Below are 15,149 nucleotides of genomic sequence, written 5' to 3'. Positions count from 1 at the left end.
AGTCATTACCGTCGTAACTAAAACCCTTGTCGGATATATCTAAATCCACGAGTAAGACTCACTGAGTCGACTTCAAAATTCGTTCTCGTGACGCTCTACGCCTAGGCAATCGGGGGTCCTAGATCGATAATCGCAACTCGATTCTTTTACTTAAAATATAAATTACGCGACTTAAATTTTATTCTTAAAACCTTTCCTCGTGAGGGCCTACGCCTAGGCATCTGGACTCCTAGGTTGGATACCTTCAGAAAAATAATTTGAGTTCGCAATAGAATTAACCAAACTCTTTCACGTGACGTCCACCGCCTAGGCAACCGGAGTCCTTGTTTGGGAATAGTTAATCCTGTTAATAAAAATCCTAAAAATCATTATAAATTCACTTGGAGGCAAAGCCGGCCTCTCGGTTCAGAGTGCAGTGCGTTCGTGTGAATAGATTCAACTTGTGAATCTCAGTTAAAAACTGTCATAAAACATTGTAAAATTCCTGTGGGCACAAATTCAAATCGGTGAATCTGGAGTGAGTGTGTGTGCAGGTATTTCAACCCACTGGGGTAAGTTCATTACTGTAATATTTTTGTAACATTTAATTTGTCAATATACTACACATGTTTTTGTATACATCTGTCTCTTTATTTGCTGTCCTTTTCTCCGGCATTCGAGTGTTGGTGATCTAAGTCATAGTAACCTTAAATGAAGACAGGGAAAGAACACGGTCTTCACGAGGGCCCATATTCACCGACTCAACATCCCTCTCGCTCAGAGTCCCTGACCTACCCTAACGCCACGCAGGTCGTTGAACGGGACGGTCTATAGATCATCCGCTCGGTACGAATAGATACATAAGTTGTAGAACAACACGAAATTATAACATTCTTATATTAGCCACGTCATTAAAGATCCTTGGTTGGATGACAGAATAAAAATAATTTCACATTATAATTTATAAATTAACAATCGGTGCCTAATCCCTTATACGTTCTCACACTAACCACGTGACGTTCAATCGAACTCCTTGGCTGAGTTATAGAATAGGAAAAATCAGCATTCTGATATTAAACAATAGAATTAAATTACCCTTTCGCCCGTCGCCTTCACTCACTTCGATCGTGACACTAGATAAACATTAGTTTTTGTGATAGATATTTAAAATGTACTACATTTAGTGCCAATAAACAGCAGATTATAAATCCGCGTTCATTTATTTGGTAAGATTGTTTTGAGTATTTGTTGATAATGAGAGAAGTCGGTAAGTGTACGAATAAATATGATGATAAATTTTGGCACAAGATAGTTTGTTGAGTTACTTCGATATTTTTTGGTCGTTTGCTATCGCACATGTAACCAAAAATATATTTTTTGATCCGTCGATGACTTCACGGTTATAGGCGCTAAATGTCGTACATTTCGAGTATCTGGCACAAAAATTAAAATTAATAACATAGATGATTCCCGCATAATTAAACTATTAAAAAAAAAAATCTGTCTATCGATTGACCCTGCGGACCAGCCCTAAAACTTCCCACTGTTTTCGAGTTCCTTGAGCTATATTATATAATAATAATAATGATAATAATAATAATAATAATAATAATAATAATAATAATAATAATAATAATAATAATAATAATAATAATCACAACGATAATGCTGATAAAGAGAGGCGTGAAGTCAGCGTGGAAGAAGTTCGTTCAGCTCTGAATAATGGTAAGAACTGGGCTGCTCCGGGTCCGGATGGCATTAACTTGTTTTGGTGGAAGAAACTAACTTCTACCCACAGTCATCTGGCCCGGACTTTTACAGCGTTCATCAGAAGTAATAAATCAATTCCATGCTGGCTTGTAGAAGATCGAACCGTGCTCATCCCGAAGAAAGGTGACTTGTCTGACCCGAATAACTACAAGCCTATCACCTGTTTGAATGCGGTTTATAAGATTTTCACCCAAATCTTGAATAATCGCATTCTGCAGGAGATAAACCCTGTATGGCAGCAGATATACGAACAACGTGGCAGTAAAAGAGGCCTGTCAGGTTGCAAAGAGAATCTGTTAGTGGATCGTTGTGTCATTCAAGACGCGATCTACTATCAGCGAACCTGTCAATGGCCTGGATTGACTACCGCAAGGCATTTGACTTAACACCTCATGAGCATATTCTCATTTTGCTCAAATGCCTTGGGGTCAATCACGATACAGTGGGATGCATTCAGCGTACGATGCAGCTTTGGCGAACATGGTTCCTCATTTCATGTGGCAACGACAAGCGTATAACCGAAGTTGTACAGTACAAACGAGGAGTCTTTCAGGGAGATTCTCTGAGCCCTCTGCTGTTTCACATCTCACTGCTGCCAATATCTGTTGCGCTACGCCGCACCCGTCGATACTTAGTGGGCCCACCAACTGATCGGAAGTATTCGATCACCCACACTCTATATGGATGATCTGAAGGTATATGCTCCTGATGAGGAACACCTTCAGACAGCCTTGAATATCGTAGGAGAGTATACCCGGGATGTCGGCATAGCTTTTGGGTTGGACAAGTGTGCGGTCGTTAATCTGGTGAAGGAAAAGTGTTCTGATGTCCGTGAAAATATTGAGCTAGTAGATCAGAGCGTCATTGATCATCCGGAGAGTCGTACAAATATCTAGGAATTAACGGGAGTCCTACGCAGGACGTCTCGAAAATCAAAACGACTCTCTGCAGCGAGTATGTGCGGAGACTCCGGAAAATCTGGTCATCAGAGCTTTCCGGGAAAAACAAAGTCTCTGCAACAAACATGCTTGCTGTCCCGGTACTCCTGTACTCTTCCGGTGTTTCTAAATGGGCCCGAAAAGAGCTCAGAGACCTCGATATTGAGACACGCAAAGTTATGAATATGCATCGGAGCATGCATCCTAAATCCTCAGTCACCAGATAATACCTTTCCCGGCACATTGGAGGGAGAGGTTTACAGAGCTTGGAGTGTCTACATGATCATCACTTTGTTGATGAAGCATCGCAGCAGTAATGATTTGGCGCTTAGGTGAGGCCTTCGGTAGAGTCGGACTACCGGGGATAATCCCCCTGAGCATTTAACTTAAAAAATAATAATAATAATAATAATAATAATAATAATAATAATAATAATAATAATAATAATAATAATAATAATAATATAACTACTCGTCTCTAACATCAGCCATTTTTTAGCTTCATTGTCGGCCTTTTTTTAGACAAAACGAGTGTCAGCCGAATTTTAGCCTTTTTTCGGCCTAGTGAGTTTTGGCCCCGCGTTCATTACTTAGGCCTTTTTTCGGCTGCGAAAAAAAAAATTATTTTTTTTCAGTTTGAAATATTTTTACGCTGGAAATCACACGTTCACAAATTCATTTTTTTTTATCAAATCTCTACATAATTCACTAAACTAAATGGTTCTTTTTATTACGTTACTTCTAAACTAATAAGACTTTGACTTATTTATCTGAGGATTTGACGATTCTCAGTGGCTGGGGACCCAGCAACTAGATTCCAACGTTGACATTTACTTACGTACACCACCGTTACAGGAACAAATCAATAAGAGCTCTATAGAAGGCTTACCTATGTCATCACTGATCGAACGACGAATTACTTTATTGTAAAATTACTAATTAACGAGCATCCAGCCCACGAAAATAATACTGCCAAAAGCTAGAGAAATAAGCGTTTTAATACCTAAAACTATAACCAGAACTTTACCGGCAAAGATTTCACAAATTTGATTAGATTTTACTTTATAATATCGAACGTGACCATTCACTAAAATGGTGGCCCAGAGGAGAAGGAGTTTTCCTTTCCCCACAAATTTCATGCGCCCATCACTTCCGACATCGTGGCATATGGTTTTGGCACCATTCATGATCTGACGTTAATCCAGGTTACCGACCGCTTAATTGATTACCAGGGTACGGGAGTTTGTGTTCAACAATTAGGATATGATAAAAAAGAATTCGCGCAAATTTCCCTCTATGAAAATGACAACCGCGAACAAATTCACGTGAATTAAATAGAAAGATAGCTTAAAATATCGAATGTCACGAAATAACGTCGAAATTAATGTTGTGATACAAAAAAAAATTGTCAATAAGATATTCTTATCAAGTCACATTATGCGAAAGTTATCAAATCAGGTCTATGTACACTAAGATATAATTATTTTCATGAAAAATGAAAATGACTAATAAAATTAATATGCAATTATGACTTTTAGTGCCTACAAATTCAATTAATTTTCAAAATAAATATTTTATAGGAAACTCGTTGCTTTTTGCTCTTTTCCAAAATAATTTATTTGCACAAAGATTATTTTCTATGGCCTAATAATATTTTGTTAGCATTGAATTTTTTTCAGTTACAAAAAAAATAATATTATATTCTTACGAATAAAAATATTTTATTCTGATACATTTATATTATTCACACTTTATCGGAATATGTTGAAAATAAATATAATCAAAAAGTATTGTAATATATTTTTTTAATTTTATATAAAAATTTTAATACTGCGATTTGAACAGCAAGTATTACGATTGCAAACAGTAATTTAGGTTGAATCAAAAATGCAAATATTTTGAATGTTATTTCGGCAAAAAATCATCGAGATAATTACAGAAACAATAAGCAAGACAACTAACACCAAGACAATGTGCGTGACCATCATAAAGACAATTACAGAGACAACTTACGAGACAATTAGCAAGACAATTCTCAAGACAATGAACAAGACAAGTGTAAGACAATCAGCAAGACAATTAGCAAGACCATCATGAAGACAACTAACAAAATAATCAGCATGACCATCATTAAGACAACTAACAAGACAATCAGCCAAACCATCATCAAGACAATCCGCAAGATCATTAGCATGACTATTAGATTGTCTCTTAAGTTGTCTCTGTGATTGTCTTGATGATGGTCTCGCACATTGTCTTGATGATTGTCTGGTTAGTTGTCTAGTTAATTGTCTTGCTAATTGTCTTGCTAATTGTCTTATTAGTTGTCTTGCTTATTTTCTCTGTAATTATCTCGATGATTTTCTGCCGAAATAACGTTCAAAATATTTGCATTTTTGATTCAACCTAAATTACTGTTTGCAATCGTAATACTTGCTGTTCAAATCGCAGTATTAAAATTTTTATATAAAATTAAAAAAATATATTACAATACTTTTTGATTATATTTATTTTCAACATATTCCGATAAAGTGTGAATAATATAAATGTATCAGAATAAAATATTTTTATTCGTAAGAATATAATATTATTTTTTTTGTAACTGAAAAAAATTCAATGCTAACAAAATATTATTAGGCCATAGAAAATAATCTTTGTGCAAATAAATTATTTTGGAAAAGAGCAAAAAGCAACGAGTTTCCTATAAAATATTTATTTTGAAAATTAATTGAATTTGTAGGCACTAAAAGTCATAATTGCATATGAATTTTATTAGTCATTTTCATTTTTCATGAAAATAATTATATCTTAGTGTACATAGACCTGATTTGATAACTTTCGCATAATGTGACTTGATAAGAATATCTTATTGACAATTTTTTTTGTATCACAACATTAATTTCGACGTTATTTCGTGACATTCGATATTTTAAGCTATCTTTCTATTTAATTCACGTGAATTTGTTCGCGGTTGTCATTTTCATAGAGGGAAATTTGCGCGAATTCTTTTTTATTATATTCTAATTGTTGAGCACAAACTTCCGTATCCTATTGATTACTTTGCCCCATCCTAGGGGACACGTCATATAGACTCGCACGGTATCACTCCTGCAATCCAGCTGCGTACACTCCTTAATTGATGGTAAGAGAGGACACCAATAGCACGTCGCTAATTCGCGGGTCGATTTAAGTTCCTTTAGGGCTGTGAACACATCGCATGGGGCTTTCGATGGAAAAATATTCGTACGAATGTTTTCCTGTTTGACCACGAGTTCTTGGATAACCTGGAACAAAGAAAAGCGCTTCTCTGGACGGCTACGCGGATAGTTAAAATAATAAATATAAATGAAAATGACGAACGTCTCATTACAACCTCAATAATCGAAATCGAAGCTATACTAAAATCGAGACCTCTAATAAAATAAATAACTATCAACAAATTATTAGTTGAAACAAGTTTATTTATTATTTAATCAACAAACGGATTATATTGAAATTTCAAGAACTACCCATGTATCTGAAAAACTGCAGTCATATCCAATTTAAATACTTCGCTCTGGCAGACCAAAAGCCGACATGACTCCAGCACCTAACACTATACAAGCATTTTCATTTTAAAACTGATGATTCTTTGATGTTCAATAAAACAAATTTTGTTGACATAACTATTTTTTCATGAAAAATATCCACAACTTTTGCCATTAAGTTTTCGAGCCCGAAAATTTCGGAGTCTTCGAAAAATTAAAGAGTGTCTCGTTATTCGCTATGAAATTTTCTTTATCATAGATTTACGTAACTCACTCACCTCTGTATCAGTACATTTAATGAGATCTTGCGGTAGTCCAGAATGTAGTCTCAATGTTTGGATTAAGCCCTAAAAAAAATAATTTACGTCATTAATTTATAAGTTTCAACTGCACAATTGATTGGATGACACATTGTTTTTAAATAGAGCTTAGTTTATCACGTATACCGAGTCTATTTAAAAGTTACTTGTGCTGTTGCATAATCATTGTAGGAGCTAATTGATCCATTCTGGGTAAAAGTATAACAGCTTTATATCATGTAACAGTGTGTTTCGACTTGAAAATCGAGTGCGAAAGTCTAGATGACCCTTCGGCCATCTATTAGAACAATTGTATCTTAATTAACACTCTTGTCACTTAGGACCAGGTCAGGGGCCCCCTAGATCGAATTCTATTGAGACAATAGTGGTGTAGTTCCACGCCCTCAGAATTTTCCTTTAAAAAGGCCAGCAAGCAGTGACTCGAGGACTTAGGCCCTAGTTACCACCCATAGTGGAGCAGTAGGTTAGTAGACGGATGACGCTTAGCGAGGTTCCTACTTTACAATCAGAGCTCACGATAATTTACTTGAGCCGGCCGAACGATAAGTCTTGTCATATCTAGTCATTTAGTCCAGTGATCAGTTTTATTTAATCATTTCAAAAAATGGTGAAATAATGAAAAAATCTGAGAAACTGGGCTTCTTCATACTTAAAAACAATTTTTTAACTTCCCGCTAAGAAAATTAGAAATTTTCAAAAATTCGGGAAGTTATTGGTTTCGGTCTGATTTTCGAAAATCGATTTCTAAGAGATCTTGACGGTTTGAGTTTCTACGAAGCTATTCCGACTAATTTCTAGATAATGTCCAAGTGTATGTATGTATGTATGTACGTACGTACGTACGTATGTGAATATCTAACTTTTGAACGGATGAACCGATTTCAATCTCCAAGGTCTCATTCGACGCGGCTTGTCAATATCTTAAAGCTGTGAATAATTGAGCTTGATCAGTATGGCTTGTTCGGAGATATTCCAAAAATAAAAGTTTTTCAAAAAGGTTTTTTTTGATAACTTGTAATATGCTCGATGGATTAATTTCAAAATCAACTGGGCTCTGGAACTTCATAAACCACGTCGAATGCCACCACAACTATCAAAATTGGTTTATTCGTTCAAGGGAAACCGTTGTCAAAAGGATTAACTAAATTTTTTTTTAGTTTTTTCGAAATTTATCAAAAACGACTTGATAAATCAATGTCAATTTTCGATCAGCTATAGAATTTGATAAAACACGTCGATTGCCACCTTGAACGTCTCAATCGGTTAATTCGTTTAAGAGATATCGTTGGAGAAAAAATGGCAAGAAACGTTTTTTCTCAAAAAGAACGGCAAACAAAAGTATTTTTGAGTTCAAAGAGCTCGAAAATGCATTCACAACAATTTTTTCAAGCTCCTTGAAGTCGAAAACAACAGAAAGTTTTAGGGCTGGTCCGCAGGGTCAACCGATAGACCGATTAATTTTTTTAACTTCCCGCTAAGAAAATCGACGATTTTCAAAAATTTCGGGAAGTTATTGTTTTCACCCCGATTTTCGAAAATCGAGTTTTCATCAGATGTCGACGTTTTGAGGTCCTAGGAAGCTATTCTGGCTATTTTCAGAATGATGTCCGAGTGTCTGTATGTGAGTGTGTGTGTACGTGTGTATGTGTATATGTGTATGTATGTGTGTGACCGGTCTATAACTTTCTAACTAATGAATTCATTTGGATGGTTGAGGTGGCAATTGAAAGAGCTTGTTGGCCATCAACTTTTCTAAAAATTTCAGATCATTTAATCGAATAGGCTCGAAAATATTTGCGAATTACGAAAAAAAAAAATTTTTTTTTTAGTTTTTTAGTGATTTCTCAGAAACGACTCAAACGATCGACTTCAAAATCTAATCAGCTCTAGAATTTGATAAAACGCGTCGATTGCCACCTTAGCCATCTCAATTGGTCGGTTTCTTCGAGAGATATCGCGGGAGAAAGAAATGGTAAAAAACAGTTATTTGCAAATATCTTTGAAATAACTTAACCAAACAATTCCAAAATCGGATCAGTTCTAGAACTCAATAAAATACGTCGATTAACGCCTCAACCATCAAAATCCATTCATTCGTTCGCGAGATATCGTTGAAGAAAGAAATGGTGAAAAACGGTTCTTTCTCAATTTTTTCGAAACGACTGACGCGATCGATTTCAAATTTTTATCAGCTCAAGAATTCAATAAAACGCGCTGATTGCCACCTCAAACGTCAAAATCGATTAATTAGTTCGAAAGATATCGGCGTGGAAAAGTTAAAAAAATAACATTTTATGTTATTTTTTCCGGATAAATCATAATATAACCTACAAAAATGTGTCTGAAATTATACCAACTCATCCTTCTTATGGTTTCTTTCGATCATATAGTGTCATCGAAATTGGTTGTTAGTTTAAATCATATTATCAACAATAAAATCGATAAAACGTAGTTTTTAATATTTTTCTCGGATATTTCATATTTTGTTGTTTCTTACATGAGTCAAAACTCATTTAAATCTTGATTTTGATCCCTGACATTGATTTCTGTCTCAATACACTTATTTAATTGAACATAATCAAGAATTAAATTTTAAAAACCGCTTCATTAATGATTTTCGATTCTTAAATTTTTAAACTTCAGCATAACAGGTAACTTGTTAGAGATTGAAAAGATCGTAAAAAAACAATGGCATGTGATAGCATTTTCGAGCTCGAAAATATATCTACACTAATGTTTTCAAGCTCTTTGAGGTTGAAAACAGCGGGAAGTTTTGGGGCTGGCCCGCAGGGTCAACCGACGCCCAGATTTTTTTTTCAAAGATAATAGACAAATGAAAAGTGGCAGTCGGCATCTGATGTGGACGTAGACTTCTTTTATTGAACCCTTATTATAGTTTTAGGTCTACTTATGTTTTTACAGTAAAACCAATGACATTTTTTATGTATTTTAATCAAAAAATAATACTGTTTGTTTCATTGCATTATTCAAACTGCACTTCGATGAAACTTTACGAACACCCCTTTATAGCCTGAACTCTGAAAGAGAGTTTGACCTATTAGATATCAAAAATCACCTCCTTATTCAATGATCATGAAGAATTCTAGGATGATTTTTTCATTGTTTAAAATTTTTTAATGTGTTCTTGATCATAAAAAATGTTATCATTTTTTAAATAGTTTTTAAAGATCAATATTATTGAAAATTAATGCTGAAAAGGCTTACTTATGACATAAAATAAGAGAGCTAAGAATACTGTAACCATAAACAAAAGTTGGTGAAAAAATTACGATCGACAAATAAAAAAAGATTATTACTTACATCATATTTTTCTTGAATATGTGGTCCTGCTTGGGCTATATAAAGTGTACTAGCGGTGTCGAAAACGAGCTCTTGTGGGATTCGAGTCACTTTTTTTCGAGCGATTTCATAGCAATTAAGATGAAAAGCAACTTCGGATGTTGAAATGCGAATAACGATTTTAGTCCATTTTTTTGTTGAATTTGGCACTTGAAATTTCGCGATTTCCTCTGAATGAGAGTATTCATCTGAATTTGTATAAACTAATGAGATTTCTTGCCTTGAATCTGGTTCTTCCTAAAAATAAATTTTTCGTATCGATTTATTATTAAACTGCATTAAGATAAATAAAATTAAATAGTGCATTATAAATGATATTTAATTTTGATCTTGCATGTTTTTATTTATCACATTCATTTAACAGCTTTTAAAATTTTTGTTTAACTTCCCGATGAAAGATTTGCAAATTTTCGGATAATCCGGGAAGCTGCATTTTGACCCCGATGGTCAAAAATCGAATTTTTATTAAATATCGACGTTTGAAGGTCCTAACATGCAAGCCTCGCATTTTAGAGGTGTGTGTGTGTGCACGCGCACGCATTTGTGTGTCTGTGCGTGTGTGTGTGTGGGTGTAAACCTATCATATCTTTTTAATAAATTAACCGATTTGGATGGTTAAGAAGGTATATTTAAGAAATACAAAAAAATTTTTTTTTTTTTTGTTTTTTCTTGAATATTTCAAAAACTATCAAAACGACCAATCCCAAAATCTTAACAGTTCTAGAACTTACTAAAAACTTTTGATTGCTCTCAAGAACGTCTCAATAAGATAATTCGATCACAAGATATCGTCGATAAAAGAAAAATCCTACAGCAAGCTGACCCTGTATGCCACCCCTGAACATTCCCGCTGTTTTCAAGCTCAAAAAGCTCAAGGAGACATTTGTCAAAATACATATTCGAGCTTGAAGAGCTCGATAATATTTTTTAATGGATTTGTAATTCAAAGTTCATCCGAATTCCAATAAGTGATTTTTAATTTTTGGTCACGATTTTGCTTAATTTTTTCAATTAACTTGGACATAAACCTATATATGCGATTAAAACAGAAAGTTGGATGAGTTTTGAATCAGATCAGAGCGTTAATATATAAAATATCCGAGAAAAGTACAGAAAACTTTGATGTTTCTTATATTGTTTTGATAATACTACTTAAGGTAGTACTATCGGTTTTAGAATTGACGTTCAGAATTTAATGAAACTTGGCATATTGGCACATTATTATAAGATAATGAACCAGTTCAATTTTTAAAGGTCTACAGAGAACTGAAAAAAATATATGAATATTAAAAGATATTTGTTTATAGCATTGATCCTTATGGGAAATCACATAGTTTATTTTATTTCACAAAATCTGACGTACAGATTTCAATGACAGTGGTATCAGAGGAAAGAAAAAAATGCGTAGAATACTTTGGTTTATTAAAATTAGAGCTTCAGAGCTTGTGATAAGAGGAATTAGTAAATAATTAAGAGAAGTTTGGCATGTTACTTACATGTTACTTACATGTTACTTAAGTTAAGAAAACGGTTGCAATAACATCTGCACTGATTAAATGATTCTCTAAAATGGTAAACTCAGTTCAGTTTTAGCAAGATTTTATAATTATATAGTGAGGAATCCGGAAAAAAAGATCAATTATTATTTAAATATTTCATCGCCGATATCTTTCAAACAAATAGACCGATTTAAGCATTGGAAGCGGCACTCAACGCAGTTTTCAAGTCTCTAACGCTTAAAATTTTTTGGAAACAATCAATTAACCATTTTTAATTTTATTAAAAAAATTTTTTTTTTGGAATTCTATCGTTAACGATATCATTTGAACCAATGGTTCGATTTAGATTGCTAAGTACTCGATATGGCTCATAGAGTTTTTGAGCTGATTATATTTTAGAATCAATCCATGGAATAAATTTAAAGTTTATAAAAAAAAAATATTTTTTCCTAAATTTTATATTTTAAATAACTCTGAACATACCGTACGGATTAAGCTGCATTTTTTATAGATTGTAGGAATAAAAATGCCACTCCGAATACCACCTCAATGATATAAATCGCTTAATCTGCTTAAAAGTTATAGAATATTAACATTCATACAGACGTACGTATATGCACACATACGTCTACTTCGACATCATTTTGAAATCAGTTAGAATAGCTTCCTAGGACCTGAAAACTTAAAGATCCGTTAAAAACTCAGTTAAAAATTCTGACACATCACCAATAATTTCCTTTTTTTTTTTTTTTTTTTTTTTTTTTGTAAATTTTCAGTTTTCATAGCGGGAAGTTTAAAATTGTATCATTCCGTTTTTTTCGTATATTTTGAAAACTAATTATTAGATCTATTTTAAAATCTAATCAGCTCTAAAGCTCTGTAAATGCATCGTGTGATGCTTCAACCATCGGACCTGGATAAATCGTTCAAGAAATTTCGTTGTGAAAAAAAAATTTCAAAAAAGTCTTTTTTTCTGTAAACTCTAAAATTGCAAATCAATTATAATTTATTGAAATCGGTTCGTTAGTTGAAATAATATCATTTACAAAAATTTTGAAAAATTACTGGTTTTAACATTCTTTTTTCAGATGATTCATACCGGGAATCTTAAAATTAATAAACTACTCAAGGTAGGCCGCTCTGAATGTTAAATATATCAAATCGGCTGGCCTATTTATATTTTGATGATAATTTATTTAAGTTATCATGCGTGTTTCAATTTAAGACATCCATCAATTTGTTAATGGAACACCTCGAAGTAAAAATTTTACCAGCGATGAAAATATAATAAATCACGGACACTTGTTGAACTTCAGTAAGGTTAATGGTGATAATAATTGTTTAAAAATTATTACTCCTTGACTTCACTCTTTAAGCATTCAACATGATCGGGATAAAATACATGGTGAAGTTCGCAACCCGGGAAAAACGAATCTTATATGATCATATATGGCCATATATAGTGTAACAATCGGTACACCTGACTCACCCACTCAACCATACCTTACGGTCAAAATTTTTTCATTTATATAAAAATTAATTTGGATAATTCAAAGCACACTCACCGAAATATAATAATGCGTAGGAATGTGTGCGTATATATATGTATGTGTATGTATATGTATGCTGTCCATATACGAATACCTATCTCGCATTTTTGGAGTGCTCTGAATTTCCACAGAAAAAGTATGTGAGTATAAATGGTCAAATTACTGGAGTATGTGAAGAGAGTTATAGGAGAGTGTGAGAGAGACAAGAATAGGAACAATCAACTAGAAAAATAGTATGTCTCTTTCTCACGGTGCACAGCTGCACCACTACGGCCAGTCTCTTACAAAGAGCCCACTGATTCAATCTTTTCCAGAAGTTTCACGCGAGGATTTCTCCGAGTCTTTCGCAGCCGTGAGTCCCTCGTCATCATAAATGTCATCGTAAAGGTCTTAATAAATTTATCAAAGCATTTCCTTGTTTTAGTTCGACTCAAATTTTTACGAATCTTCAAACTAAGACATCTGTTACCAATAGGTTCCAGCGGATCCTTTCTTTTCTCTTTTGTATCATAGAAAAATTTCACTCGAATGTTATTTTTTTTTATTTTTAATTGCACTTCTCAGAACCATTAAAAATATTAGTGTTATGTCCAACTAGTAGCTTGTACTGTGATGTTGGACAATTTATTATAATTATTATTTTCGGCCCTAGTCTTTCGACCAATAGACCGGGATCACACTGAGTAATTATCTGGAAGAGTTTTCGAAAAAAAAAAAAATGTTGTAGATATGAATTCCACTATTATATATTCTACAATTAAAATTTCTAATGCTATGATTACAATAGATCTCAAAATTTAAAATATTTGATAAATGTATTAGGAGGCGACCCGCCAACGCTAATTACATAGATACAAATTATCATAAATTCAAAATTAATACGGGGATAAAGGTGGCCACGTGCCTACTCTTTCACGTATAATTAGAATTCTTCAATAAAATATTCGCTATTAGATTACGTCGATAACGTAAAATGATTCGTAGGAGATTTTGTTGGTTGGAAACTTGTTTGATTACAAAGAAAATTTAACTTAAATTTACAGTACCTGAAGTTGTTGAGACTGGAGTATACTTCTGGCTTACACTGAGTTTACTGTACTATACTATTCGCGGTTACAATTTGATTTGACGTAAACTTGATATTTTTAATTTAATTATTCATTAACTGAAGCAATATTTACTAAACACTAATATATAGTTATAAAATAACGTGTAAGGACACTTGAACAACTAAATAAAACAACAAAGTGTGCGAACACTTGTGAATGAAAAACTACTACGGAACTAGTGTGAAGTGTGAGAACACTTGTAAATGAAAACTAGTACGGAACTAGTGTAAAGTGTGAGAACACTTGTAAAAAACTAGTACGGAACTAGTGTGAAGTGTGAGAACACTTGTAAAAGAAAACTAGTACGGAACTAGTGTATACTTTCCTGTCGTTACTGACCCGGAACTGACAACTGAGAGTGGTTGATGTGTGTCTATACTTTTTATACGTTCCGATCGGGTCCTATTTGGTGGATCGTTTGGGGGAAAACTGTGTCAAATCGGAACACAGTTCCCTTGGGTCCTTTCCCTTTCCCTAGGATTTTCCGCTAGGGAAGTGGTAAAAGCATACCCTGATGCGGACCTATATGTGTGCGCATCCACACATACACCCATATACACAATATTCTATGATATTGTAACTTATTTATAATAATAGAAATTTATATCTATTTTATAAATTTTCCTTATGACTATTTACTTTTATTTATTTATATAAATTTTAATTTATTTGAGTTTCATTAATTTATTTAATTATTTATGTAAAAATTTATATTTTACTCTTATAATTTTTATTTATTTGAGTTTTATTAATTTATTTAATTATTTATGTACAATTTTATGTTTACTCTTTTAATTTTCATTTATTTGAATTTTACTAATTAACTTATTTATTTGAATATTCTGGACCGCGTGTCATTAAATTCATTTCTTTAGGTTTTACGTTTACGTGGACACAAACATTTTTATCTACAAAAATGCACTTAAAAATATAAGGGCTTATAAGATTATATACTTTGTCTACTTTATTTATTTAACAATGAGTCATTGTTAAACTTTCAATTTTTCTTTTAAAATATTTTAAGTACAATTTTGTTGATAAAATATTTTTGTTAATTTTTATGGAAAGTGTTTCCAGATGTTCTTTGGGCCTTCATT

General features: G+C 33.2%; 1 protein-coding gene across 5 annotated transcripts in view; it reads right to left on the bottom strand.

The window, feature by feature from the left end:
- LOC103568657 (collagen alpha-1(XV) chain) overlaps nt 1–15,149 on the bottom strand; it is a 493,917-nt gene that overhangs the window by 351,625 nt on the left and 127,143 nt on the right. For all 5 annotated transcript variants that reach the window (XM_053740819.1, XM_053740818.1, XM_053740817.1 and 2 more), the window contains exons 5-6: nt 9,856–10,131; nt 6,493–6,561 (exon numbers count right to left, since the gene is read on the bottom strand). In XM_053740819.1, the coding sequence (XP_053596794.1) occupies nt 6,493–6,561; nt 9,856–10,131 (345 nt within the window). The remainder of the gene's footprint in view (nt 1–6,492; nt 6,562–9,855; nt 10,132–15,149) is intronic.

The sequence above is a fragment of the Microplitis demolitor genome, chromosome 7 (assembly GCF_026212275.2).
Source record: "Microplitis demolitor isolate Queensland-Clemson2020A chromosome 7, iyMicDemo2.1a, whole genome shotgun sequence".
In the NCBI taxonomy this organism is placed as follows: domain Eukaryota; kingdom Metazoa; phylum Arthropoda; class Insecta; order Hymenoptera; family Braconidae; genus Microplitis; species Microplitis demolitor.
Note: the sequence above shows the minus strand (reverse complement) of the source record. Positions and strands in the feature narration are given on the sequence as shown.